At 39.1% G+C, this 13,060-nt stretch overlaps 1 protein-coding gene across 2 annotated transcripts in view; it reads right to left on the bottom strand.

Annotated features, from left to right (window-relative positions):
• Positions 1-2,351: 2,351 nt before the first annotated feature.
• PIK3CG (phosphatidylinositol-4,5-bisphosphate 3-kinase catalytic subunit gamma) overlaps positions 2,352-13,060 on the bottom strand; it is a 34,294-nt gene continuing 23,585 nt past the window's right edge. For both annotated transcript variants that reach the window (XM_061467415.1, XM_061467416.1), the window contains exons 8-11: positions 11,162-11,292; positions 10,440-10,551; positions 9,043-9,200; positions 2,352-4,203 (exon numbers count right to left, since the gene is read on the bottom strand). In XM_061467415.1, the coding sequence (XP_061323399.1) occupies positions 3,922-4,203; positions 9,043-9,200; positions 10,440-10,551; positions 11,162-11,292 (683 nt within the window). In that variant the 3' untranslated portion in view covers positions 2,352-3,921. The remainder of the gene's footprint in view (positions 4,204-9,042; positions 9,201-10,439; positions 10,552-11,161; positions 11,293-13,060) is intronic.

The raw sequence follows: 13,060 nt of genomic DNA, 5'->3' as shown, positions 1-13,060 counted from the left end.
GGGGAAGTTTAGACTGGATACAAGGAAGAAGTTCTTTACTGTTAGGGTGGTGAGGCACTGGAATGGGTCACCCAGGGAAGTTGTGAATGCTCCATCCCTGACAGCGTTCAAGGCCAGGTTGGACAGAGCCTTTGGTGCCATGGTTTAGTGGGAGGTGTCCCTGCCCATGGCAGGGAGTTGGAACTAGATGATCTTAAGGTCCTTTCCAACCCTAACTATTCTGTGATTCTAAATATTCTGCTAATGATAGATTAAATATCTCTAACAAGAGCAACCAATGTATTCAATGAAGATCTAAATATAATCATGCTGTACACTTCAGCTCTGTTTCTTCTCTTCCTGTCCTGGAATATAATGAGGCTGGAGCCTTGGGGACACACTCACTGCTAACCAGCATCTCAATGATCTTGCTGGGGCCAAAGTATATGTCAAGTCGCAACTGAGTCTGAAACACTGACTCTAAGAATAGATTCAAATTTCCATTGTTAGGTGCAGTAGTGATGTGAATTCAGACTACCAAAAAAACCAGAATATATCTTAAAATAGCCATTAAAAGCAATTTTCAAAAAATAGTCATAAAATTGTAGAATCACAGAACATTTGGGTTGGACCCTAAAGACCATTTAATTCCAACCCCCCCTTGCTACAGGCAGGGACACCTTCCACTAGACTAGCTTGCTCCAAGCCCCGTCCAACCTGGCCTTGAACGCTGCCAGGGATGGGGCAGCCACAGCTTCTCTGGGCAGCGTGTGCTGGTGTCTTCACCACTGCCACAATAAGGACTTTTTTCCTAATGTCTAACCTCAATCTCCCCTCTGCCAGTTTAAAGCCATTCCCCCTTGTCCTGTCCCTACATGCCCTTGTAAAGAGCCCCTTTCCAGATTTCTTGTAGGCCCCCTTTAGTACTGGAAGGCTGCTCTCCCCTGAGCCTCCTCTTCTCCAGGCTAACTGGAGACAAGGATGATAATGGAGACCTACTCAGGAAATGTAGTCATTTTCTGTCTCTGCATGCTGTGTTAGAGCCTGGGAAAAACACGGTTAGTGATTGATTCACATCTTCTGTTTTCTAGTCCCTCTAAACCAGCTGTTCTGAAGGGTTGGTGTGCTTGTGTACTGGAAGATGTTAGGCCCAAGCATGGGGAAATTGTGCTTCAGCTTCATATTCCAGCAGTGGTGGCTGTGCTAAGGCTCCAGCTTTCAAGGCCTTGGGTATGCAGCCACCACTGCAGAAAATGATGGCTGTATCCCACATGGGGACAGGCAGGGGTGTACTTGTGCCCATCTCCCCACCAGAAGAGCAATTCCACTCCACCTTGAAGCTGGGCTGCTTCAAAAAACATCTCTGCCCTTGTGTCAGGGCTTGCCAGAGAACAAAGTCAGTTGCGGGTACAGGTTTCCAGAGGTGCAGGAAAGCCAAAAGGTATACAGTCAACTCAGCCATACAAATGTGCCAGTAAGCTGCCTAATAGCTCGTTCTGTAGGTAAGAAGGAGATTTGGCAGCTACTTTTGATCTCCCAGAAGCCAGGCTGGCAAAATACCCTATGCCTGATATAGAGGGGGTCTTCCATGGAAGACACAAGGCAGCTCAGCACTGCCCAGGCAGCTCAGCCATAGGCTTCATGGGCAAGGAAAGTAATGGAAGTCTGCTAATTCGCTCAAGCCAGAGGTGTTTCAGATGTTAGTAACAAACACTGTATACAATTCAATGTATCACAATGTAAACTGCTGATAAAAGTCATCAGCCTGAGTTTAGTGCAGGATAAACTGCTTTCCTCTGGGTGCAGATCTCTTGTAGACCTTTTCTCTGCAAAAGGAGGCCATTTCCCTCAAAGTCATGGTTAGCATTTATTTCCCCTTGCTGGACTTAAATTTAGCAATAGATCTACGTTTAAAAACTAGAAACTCACTAAAATCATCAGATTTTTCTTTCTAGAACAAACCAGGAATGGATAAAGTGCTCTCAGAAAGTGGTAATATTCTATTCATATTTTACAATTATAATAATTGCAATTCTAATACTCTAGACTATTAAAATTGTGATATCTGACATCATACGGAGTTATTAATATGGAACTAAACCAATTTCTCTCAGTGGGACTCCAAATATGATTTATTATTGAACTTACACAGTCTTCAAGTAACTGAATAAAAAATATTTGCATGTATTTTCAGCTGAGCTGCTTCCTCATGAATGCTAAGCAAACGAACAGAATATGTCAATTTATTTCAGATCTATAAAATACAAATCTAAAAATATAATTTTACAGACAATATTCACCATTTAGTTTATATTTTAGTATGGTCTTAAACCTATCTTGCGCAGAATAATAATGTAACAGAACAGAACAACAGATTTCCTTAGCTAGAGTCTGCCACATACATCAAAGATAGCTGTGCACAGTAATTGACTAAACATCTACACTTCAAGAATAGGCTGGCTGCATCTCAGAACTGAGACACCAATTACAGTACATTTATTAAGAATCCTTCAAGAACACAGTCAGTAGTAACAGTGGTAGCAGTAGCTAAAATCTGAACAGTTCTGTGACACAATTGAAGCAAATGGTAACAGAATTAGAAAGTTCAGTTAATCATTGATATGTAATGTACAACCCATGTAACACTACAACGAAAGAAGAAATTACACAGGCACAAGTGCAAAAAAGCAATATTGTAAGCCATCTCTCTTTGGTAAAAATCAATTAGCAGGAAGTATACCATAATAATTCAAGTCAAACACTAATTCAGGCTGTTTTTTTCCTGTCCTACCACAGACAGATTTGATGATTTGCCGGTATCCTACAGTAGAGAAGTTAAGATTCTATTTACACTGCCCATTTTTAACTCTTTTCAGTTTAAATAGTGAAATTCAAGATAAGGGTTTTTTCTTTCATAAATAGCTTTTTCAGTAGCAGAATCTCTCAAGGAATTTAAAAATAAATAGCAAAATATACACAATTTCAAAGATTACATTTAATTCCTTCTAGGTATATCCTGAAAATATATCTCCAAAGAATAAATAACTTTGGGTTTCTCAAATATTTGGTAAAATGGCAATTACTCTTACATAAGGAGTTTTCTCAGGAATAAGGAAGTACCAATGTGTTTTCTACACGGCTTTTACCACTCAGGTGGAATTTTAGTAACTTTACATTAAGAATAGAATCTGTAATAGAATATGGACATTCCTCATTAAAAAATACAGTAAAACTTTCAAAATGAAACCTTCAAAATTCCAGGTTCAAACCTGAGAAATTTCCAGGTAACTCCAAAGTTCTCCTGGCAGGACAGTCAAGCTCAGTTGTCTATGTCAGGAGGCTACAATAACAGTAAGGTTATCTCCTCTAGTGGTAGAGCCAAAGCTGTTTCTACTGACAACACATTTAAGATCCAAACAGGACAAAGTGTTAAGGAAGGGACAGAAGAGAAGGGTGTGGGTGAAGAACACCTGAGTGTAAACCATCCTCAGAAAGAAGTGAATTACCTACAGGGATTTCAAGAGGACTATAGATATGAAATAAATTCTTCTGCTTTTGAAGGGCCTGACCCTCACGAGCAATTAATGTCCTAGGGGATTTCTATTTGAATTTGCAGGCGATCATCTTACTCAAGCTCCTCCTTCATATTTATGCAAATTTTTTGCTAAAGAAAACAAGAAAAATGCAGGCCACATCAGCGAAGCACCTAGGGAAAGGAATCCAGCAACATGAAGTCTCACTGGACATTAAAAAACAAAGAAAATCTTGACTGCAGGAAGATCTTCTGGAGGGGCAGAGCAAAAGTTCTTGCCTTTTCAGAAGATCCATTTAAGCTGCCAGCAAAGTAAAGGCAATTTTGACTGCTCATTTATTCTGAATTCATAAATAACACGTAGCTTCACTAACCTCCTATTCACACCCACACATCATTTACATAAAACATTAAGCGGAATGCTTTTCTACTCCTTGTTTGATTCCAAGCACAAGATGTAAAAACCAGTTAAATTGCACAGTCCAGCCCTTATCTCTGCAAACCTCTATCTGATCAAGAAAATGCTTTTTGGCATCTTCTTCACTTTTCCCTACTGTCAGCGCATCCCGGATATATTCAATATCCTCTTTACTGGTTAACTGGGGCATTCCAGTCATTAGCATCATGGAGAACAGGATGATCAGCAGGTTTGTGTGGTGTCGAAGAGCTAAATAAGCCTTCACACATACATCCTACAAGAGAGAAGAATTTTTTGTTAACTGATGAGGTGAACTGAGGGGTGGTGTAGAAATTTCACTGGAGTGTTCACCAACACTATTCAATCACTTGAGTACATCAGAGAGGAGACCCAACAAAGCTGTTTACCTGAGCAGAAACACAAAGTCAACTTTTGCATCTGTTACTTGGTATTATTTTGTTCATCACCACACCTTGGGTCAACAAGAACTGTTTTGGGGTACAAACTACAGCTCTTTTCAATAATAACATATCAATTATTGAAGCATAAAACCTTACCTTCACCAAAATTTCAAATTAATTTTCCTAATCTTTTTCCGTGGCCATTAAAAAAGACAGAGATAATTCATTGTCTTCCTTTCCAATTGGTATGTTCCCATTTAAAGACCACGGATGGCAAGTGCTACCAAATAAAGCAGCACCTCCAGGGGACCGTTCTTCATTTTATACATGTATCTATTAACTTTGCAGAGATGATGGCTTATTTAATGGGGAAGATTTTTCAGGCTTGGTGTTCTGAGACATTTTTCCAGCTGACAGCTCTAGTTTTCAGGCACACTGTCTTGCTGTAGGACTTCCATGTTTCCATACTTCATACTGGAGTCCAGAGATTTATTTTTCACTGCTTTTCCACTTTCATATATAAGTAATCTGTGCTTAACAGCATAACCTTTAGAAGAACAAAATTTCTGCAGTGTGGAAAAATGAGCTATGCTTTTTGAAAGAGATTTAATGCTAAGTGACTAATACATAAAATGAAACAATTATTTCTTATATTAAATTTATTACTCAGTTTTAGAAATAACATCTTAAGGAAGACAATGCCATGAAGAAATCATATATTAGAAAGTTAAATAGGGCCTGCAATGCAGTAATGTAAAACAATGAAAAATATTTCCAAGAAGGTCAAAATCAAAGCTGAAGCATGGTATTTCTTACCCAATTAAATATTCAATTTAACCTTTCCACAAATGTATATGAATTTATTAAAGAATTCTTAAGAAAGCCAAATATTTTCATGTGAAGTTCCAGCAAATCTCATCAGCCCTCTAGAACACAGTTTAATTTTTGACAAGGCATATGGGTTTTTTCTTCCTTAGAAACAGTAAGAAGTGCATAAATAACCTTAACATCTATCAGTGTTTGCATCAGTAACACCAGGACAACCAACCAGACAGATTAGGAAGATAATAAGGAAGGAAGATGCTATGTCGAAGATCTGTCTATAGGGTTTCTTTTTTCCTGTTAAACCTTTCACTGCTTCCAAATAAATTCTGTCCTGTGATGCGGAGAAATAAGATCATAATTATGAACTTTAATGTTAGTTTAGCTCTAGCAAAGCAGAAGATAAACCGCAATGGAAAAAGCATAATTCACAACAGAAAGCACCATCATCTTATCACAGGGATTAGCTTCTCTCCATGACACCAGAGGAAAAAAGAAAAAATAAATTCTGCTTATGTATTATCAACTTCAAACAGGGAAATCTTGTCACAAGAGTTAGTGTGCGTTTTGTTCCCCTTGAAAGGGATGAAAGCTCTTTATAGTTATACCAAAGAAGGTTTTACATTTCAGTATGGATGATGCATCTCACTACTGCAGGTGTCTGAGACAGAAAACAATTATGCAGTCAAGAACCTGGCATCGCTGCATCTCAAAGGCAGTTCCTTCCAGGAATTCAAAGGATGAAAAAAATCATGTATCTGCCTGTTACAGTTATTTATTCAGACAGGAGCTGAATGGAGTTTTGAATTAACATCTTCCAAGGAAACTGATTTTTACACTTCCAAGAGAGGCAAAGGGAACCAAAAATAACACATATGTATGTGTCAAGATGTTTACCATGGGATTAAGAAGGAAGCTGCTAACTAATCTAAAGCCATAGGCAAAATGATAGGAACTGAGGATAAAGCAAAATCCTATTGTCCAACAGGCAATAAAGAATCATTATTTTGAGACCCTGAAACTGTCCTAAGTGTTGGTATCCTAAAGGTCAGGCATTTTTATAATATAAAGTATCCAAGCTCTGTTACACAGGCCATCCCTTCCCTGTACAGCATACTACAAAGAAGTATTTTTCAATGACGAACTGGAAACCCTGTTGCTTTCTGTCACCTTTATTTGACAATCGAATACATCAGATTTTGTAAACAAAAGGTATAGAGGAATTGTATTAGTACTGAAAATACAGCTCTCTGTATCAAGTCGGCAGAGTAATGAAAAAAGAATGAATCAAATAAATTAAATATAATGAACAAAAAATGCATTCCAAATTTAATGCAAAAACTATCAAAGACAATTTTAGGCAAACTAATAATAATTAAGTGGACAAAGCTCAAAAGACTATGAAGATCTTTCTACAAGTAAGAAGTGAAAAGCTGCATATGCATAGGATTTAAGACAGCTGCATTGGTTTCAGCCAAAGTCTGGAAAGGAAATACCACCACTTATGACACCTACAGCAAGAGAAATCTGGACGGTACTAAGGCAGCTGGAAAATTCATAGATGGAGTAGAAAAATATCAAGTCATGCTTAAATACATTTTTGCAATTAGGATGAAAGACCATCAAATACTGCTTTCTACTAAGCATTTCTGCAATGTCATTAATAACCTTGGGCGAGTTTTCATTAAACCATCATAACAAACACAAACAAAAATGGGAACAACATTTGGATTAAGAGCTAATGGGAATGAGCTTTATTGCTAGTTCCAGACAAGTTGCCAAGTCACTGACAACTTTAGAAGTCCACTAATAACCAACTATGCTCTGGTCAAGTTTATTTGTTTGATTAACTTGCTCTGATACCTGCAGTATGAGCTATGGCTCACACACCTGTATGGACTGTAACCAACAGGTGACAGAGAAATAAGATTTTTAAGAGTAGATATTCTAAAATATTAAAACCACCAAAGCCTGCAAAAAACCAAACCATTCCTCTAAAGTACAGCCTATTTTAGTGTAGTTGAAATACAAATCAATGAGAGATGCTCTTAAAAATTAATGAAGGATAAATAACGAGACTTTCCCATTAATACATGAGAGAACCGGCAGACACACTGAATGAATCCCTCAGTATTAGGAAACACGATGAAATCAACCAGTTGAAAAGTGAAGCTATGATTTTGTTTACTTTTGTACTCTGACCATATAATTAAAGCACATATTTTTCATAGCAAAATATGTGATGCAGATCTTGCTCTTTATTACTATTTTAGTTACCTTTCATCTGGTTAATGGCAGTAGCAGAAATGACACTGGCACTGTCACAGCATTCCTAGACCATCTGCACTAGTGGGATGGTAGCAGTATTTAGAAATATGTACCAGAATAACAAAATATGTATTTGGTCAAAACCAGGAATGTATGGTGAAGGCATGGCTTACTGAAGAGAGATTAAGACCAAAATCCCCTCCTTTTGCTTTTGGTATTTGGGTTGCTGAAGTAAAGGTCAGATGTTCTCTAAAAAGCTGGAAGATCCATATATATGAACACAGCATTACCTCAGTGCAGACGCTAGCAGGTTGATAGTCTTCCAATTCTCCATTAGCACACTTCACATTTTAAACTATTTCCTGCTTCCAGAACAGAGGTCTTCGATGAAATGACACACCCCAGCGTGGTGTTTCAGTCCCACACTTGCACGTGGCTTACAGCTGCGGCAACAGCATCTTTCCTGCTTACAGCACAGCTCACAGGCTTCTCTGAGAGCCTGGGCTCAGCGTTTCCACAGCAAAACGCACCCTGCTCTTAAATCTTTTTGAGCTACAAGCCCCTTCAAAACCTCTGCACTGTGATAAAGCCAGTCCTTGTGCAAAACAAAGACTCAAAAGTCACACTTTGATCTTTAGTTGCTTTCAGAAGTCTGGGCTCAAGGATGGCAACTGCCTCGTTATTTGCTGTACAGTCGTGTACAGGTTCAAAGGGGCATATTTACTATCCAGCAGTAAGAACCTAGTAAGTACCTATCAGGTACTTAGGTTAGAAAACCAGACTCCTCATGGGAGAGAGACACTGGTTTATCGACAGGGAATCCAGAACACCTAAGTTTGGGCTTTTGCTTCGACTCACATGCTGGAGGAGACTTTTTAATTTGATGTTATAGGGAACCTGCTTTTTAAATCAGGTACTTATTTAAAGTGCTTAAAGATGAGCACAGGATTACTACCCCAGACATCCCTTTTCTTCTGCTCAGCCACACTCTCAGCCATTTCATTAAACACACTAAACAGCATTTTGCTTTCCTCAGGTCCTACACAAGCTTGGAAAATCACAGCTTTTTTTTGAAGGGCTTAATGGCAAATAGAAGCTGCAGCAGAATAAATTTTTAACAACATTCTTTTCTTTCTGAGTGTTAAATCCATTCACTTCACAAAACCAGAATCTGGCACAGCTTAGGATCACTGCAGATTTCTATTCAGATGCAGTAGTGTTTTGCTCCAGAACAGAAGGGCAGAACCAGCAAAGCCAGCTGAGGAACACCTCTCGCACTGCATGGCAGCCTCTGCTCAGTGCTGAGTCTCTAATTGCACAAATACTGAAGTCCTCTACAAAGACAGTCAAGACAAGAAACAAAGAAAGGATTGCCTATCTGGTCTACTGCTAACTGAAGCTTCCCAGTGTGGCTTTGTGGATTGTTGAATTCTAGTACCCATATTGCTACAGATAATTTTGCTCTTGTTTGGGCCTAAAATATCCCAGAATATTATTATGATTTGGTAAATTTTATTAACATAATATCCAGGAAATACCTTTGAAAACTAAGACGCTAATATTCATTTCAGAGGGTAAAAAGTATTGCATACATGATTTGCAGCTAGATATTCACTATTTACCTGAAATTTATGGAAATGGACACTTGTCTTCTTTCCAGAAGTCCCCATGACAAACAGAAAATCTGGAGTCAGCACAAAAGGAACTCTTTCCTTATTAATTCCAAGGAAGCTTTTATAATTCCCAAGAATATGGCCAAAATCGATATGGAAAAGGTTACCTTTGTAAAGAGAAGTCACAGTTAGGCTCAAATACAATAAACTGCCAAGAACACTTCAGCCACTTTCAGAGTCCTCCCAACCTACCAGATCTACTCTCTGCAGGCCTCTCAGACTGACATCTTTATGGCTTCTATCATTCAAGACAGCTCCGGTTAAAGACTAAGGCAAACCTGATCCTGACCACAACAGAATAACCTTTCTGTCTCCATATCTACTGACCTGTCCCTCATTTTCTGCCCATAGGCTCTAACATTGTTATGTTATGATGCTATGTCATGTCGTGTTATGTCATATAATGTCATAATATGTTATATTTATTATGTTATATATAATGTCTATATGGAAGCATTTCTTTGTCTTCTTTTCCTCATGGACTTCTGATGAACTTTTTTACTGTAGTCTTCAATTAGCTCATTTCTGCCTTCAGGATAGTACTTCTCTCTAACCTTCAACTCTTAAAACTTCAATATGTTTAATACTAAATACACAGCCTCTAACTAAGCCCAAAAGTATTCTGTCTCAACATTATGTAAAGACTAATGATGAAGCAAGTGGTTCATGAAACTGGAAGTTAACTTCTGAGACCAAATACAACTCCTCCATATGTATGGCTTGTTCAGGGGCTCCATCTATAAAATTAAGGATGAACCAATGTGCAGCTACCAAAAGAATTCTTGAAGTTTGTAATATGAAAAAATTGTGGTTCTTTCAGGAGGACTGCAACAATCCCACAGACTTCAGTAGCAAAACCAGTACCATCCACATACACTCATTTTCTAGGGTTTTTAACAAAGGTGCATAAAGCAATTATGTTCCTCAGAGTGAAAATAGTCCAGTAACATCTGAATTCTGACACAGATACAGTTCCACTGAACACTACTAGACCCACATCAACACTTCAGACAGGTGAACAGCTCCCGACTTTTTGAATTTTTTTTTTATTTTAGATCTTAGATGCTAAAAAAAAATTAGTTTTACATTCCTTGGGACATAGTTTGTAACAAACTCATCCTTGGAAGAGAATGGTATTATTAATGATAAATACCTAGATCCTACATGAAGGCCAAAAGGGGTGATGATATATTTCAATGTCACAGGAGGACCTGAACACATAAGCAATGCTGACAGAACCGGATTGTATCTCTTCATTCATTATTAAATATGCTATATTAAAGACAAATCTAGTTAAGTATAGACAGTCGCTTCTTCTTCTATGACAGTCTCAAATAATAACTCACCTGTCTCTGTAATCATAATGTTGTCATTGTGCCTGTCTCCTATTCCAAGTACAAAGGTTGCCACACAGTATCCAGCACAAGAATAAACAAATCTTTCCACAGCTGCCTGAAACTAAACATAAATCTTAGAGATGTTAAATGCTTCAATGCTAGAAACCAAATCTAGTCATTCTCAAAGTCATACGCCTTTCTTTCAACATGTATCTATCAACTGTCTTATAAAATACACTGCTGCACAGCAAAGATTAAGATCACAGCCCTGCATGGCACTCGCCGTACTGTGTGAGCAGGCTCTATCCCTTAACACATATAAAATAAGCATACCCATAAGTTGTGCATGCTTTCTGAGAAAAGAAGCTGGCAGAAAGCTCTCTTGTAGGTCAGTGGACCTACCACAGCAAAGGAGTTGTGAGTACCCAAACCTGCCTTTTAATTCTCTAAACCCACACTGCCTGCCAGTGCTCTTGGATGTCCTTTCAATCTGCACCTCGTGTATCACTTCTAAATATCACTGACAGAGAAGTCATTTCTAAAGCATCTTGTTTCGCAGGAGCTCAGCTGCCAGCTGGATCCTAAAGGCTCTTTCACAGACACAGGTACAGGGAAAATGAATGGGTTTTTCAAACTCATGTCAAGTAACACAGACACAATTGTGTGGGCTCTGTGCTCCCAAATTAGTATGGTGCATTTGAGAATCCTACTTAAAAATTCAGAGAACTCACCTTCTCTTCAATCATGCATCTTTCCTTGAGCCACTGGTTTAGTATTTCATCCTTAAATGCACCAGTGTTGCCAACTGTACTCTGTTGGATTTTGGCAATTGTTGTAGCATCTTTCACAATTTCAATCATTCCTAGAGAAAACAAGGATGAAGTTAGAAGGAATTATTAAATCTATACTAATGTGTATTAAATTAAATTTTCTCCTTCATGAGAACACAAAACCTTTGATAATGGAAAGAATCACATGATGAGTAGGGACCCTCTACATAAGGCTTTTTCCCAGGAGAGGAACTATCTCCTCTCCTCATCCCCTGCAGAAGCCCAGGTACCATTCACATTCCCATCTGCTTCTCTCCAACTTCACAAGTTTGAGGAGCTGGAGAGAAGCTGCAGTATTGCAGCAGCCAAGGGATGCGAATATTGCCAGAGCTGTGGCAGAGGAACAAAGCCAACCTTTCTGCAGTAAATCCAATTTAAACTTAAATTTAAAGTGCATATGCACAGAAAGGTTCAGAAATACCAGTACACACTGAGGTACAGTAGTGGCATTGCTGGTGGAAAGCTCTGGCTGTTGGGCCCCAGGTGTTGGTCCCTAAACTGCAGAGATCCTCACAAAACCAAATCAGTACATCACAGCAATATGGCGCAGAAACAAAGACTTGTACTGTTCATACTAATGTGGCATGCAATGGAGGGGGAGCTAGACAGAAAAGCAGAAACAGAGGCTGCAAACACAACCCTGCTTGCAGGCAAGAACAGCAAATGCGGTCTGCCCTTGTACTGGGCATGCCTGTAGGGAGGAAGATTAGATTTTAGTTTAACTTAATTGGTAACTGGAAATACTATATTTTCTTCCTCTGGATCAGGTTCTGTAGTGTCCGCTAGGTAAGAGCCTAGCTTCAGCTCCAGCTCAAAGATAAGCAAGCAAACCAAAACATCCCTTTCTTCCCAAAGTTATTCAAAGCAGTTTCTGGTTCAGTTTCAGTCTGACTCTCTCTGAAATGGATTAATTTCTATCTAGTCACAGTCCTACCCTTTTGCCATTACTGAATTACGTGCAAAGTTTTCAGCAGCGGAGTAACAACCCAGTAGTTTCTTCCTGCCTCTGCCTTCCACGAGTGGCTTGAGTCATGGCTAAATACCCTCTGGAGGTATTTCTTTCATCTTGACAGTGGCCCTGATTTGTCTGTAATAAAAGTATCGTGGAAATAGGACCTCCAAAACCCACTGCCAACTCCAAGTTTAAAAGTTCTACGTCTGGGTCTGTGCTTGTTAAGCTGCTGTTTTCCTCCTCGGAATGAGCTCCAGATCCCATTCCAGCTGTTCAAAAGGCTTCACTGCCTGTGCTCAAACCTCCCTCTACTGGCCAATAGCTCCCTGATTCCAAGGGAGTGGAGCTGCTGTAGGAGCCATCTTCTGCTTCCTCTTGCATTTAGAACTTCTCGCAGTATAGCTATGTTGATTAGCAGTGTGAAAAGTCCCCAGATTTTAAAGCAGCTGCTAATGAAACCCTTTACTGATCATTCTCTTCTGCACTGCCATAAGAGTGGTATAAAACCTACACAGAATGTTGTGCAGCTTATTCTGACCAAGTAAGTATGTTAAGGGTATCATGGTAAAGAAAGAGTTAGCTGCTGAAATAGTACAGATCAACTGGCAAATCCTTCTAACTACAGACATGCCTCTCAGTAAGTATGGCTAGTCCTAGGTTTCATTAACTGGGATCTCAGCTGGGTTGTATTCAGCTGGGAGGAAGTGCAGCAGTAAATGCACTGTGCTATGTGTTTCTGGGGATCTGTGGTACTAAAGCAGGTGACTCTTATATTAAGTGCCAGCTTGAACTGCTTATATTTGGCAGCGATGCAGCATAGCAAGTAGTGATAATTGCCTCTCAGAGCC

Source organism: Pezoporus flaviventris, unplaced genomic scaffold (assembly GCF_033815535.1).
Source record: "Pezoporus flaviventris isolate CSIRO_AGI_PZ_B2104156 unplaced genomic scaffold, CSIRO_AGI_Pfla_v1 ptg000045l, whole genome shotgun sequence".
Lineage (NCBI taxonomy): Eukaryota > Metazoa > Chordata > Aves > Psittaciformes > Psittacidae > Pezoporus > Pezoporus flaviventris.
The sequence above is the reverse complement of the archived record's forward strand: the minus strand, read 5'-3'. Positions and strand labels throughout refer to the sequence as shown.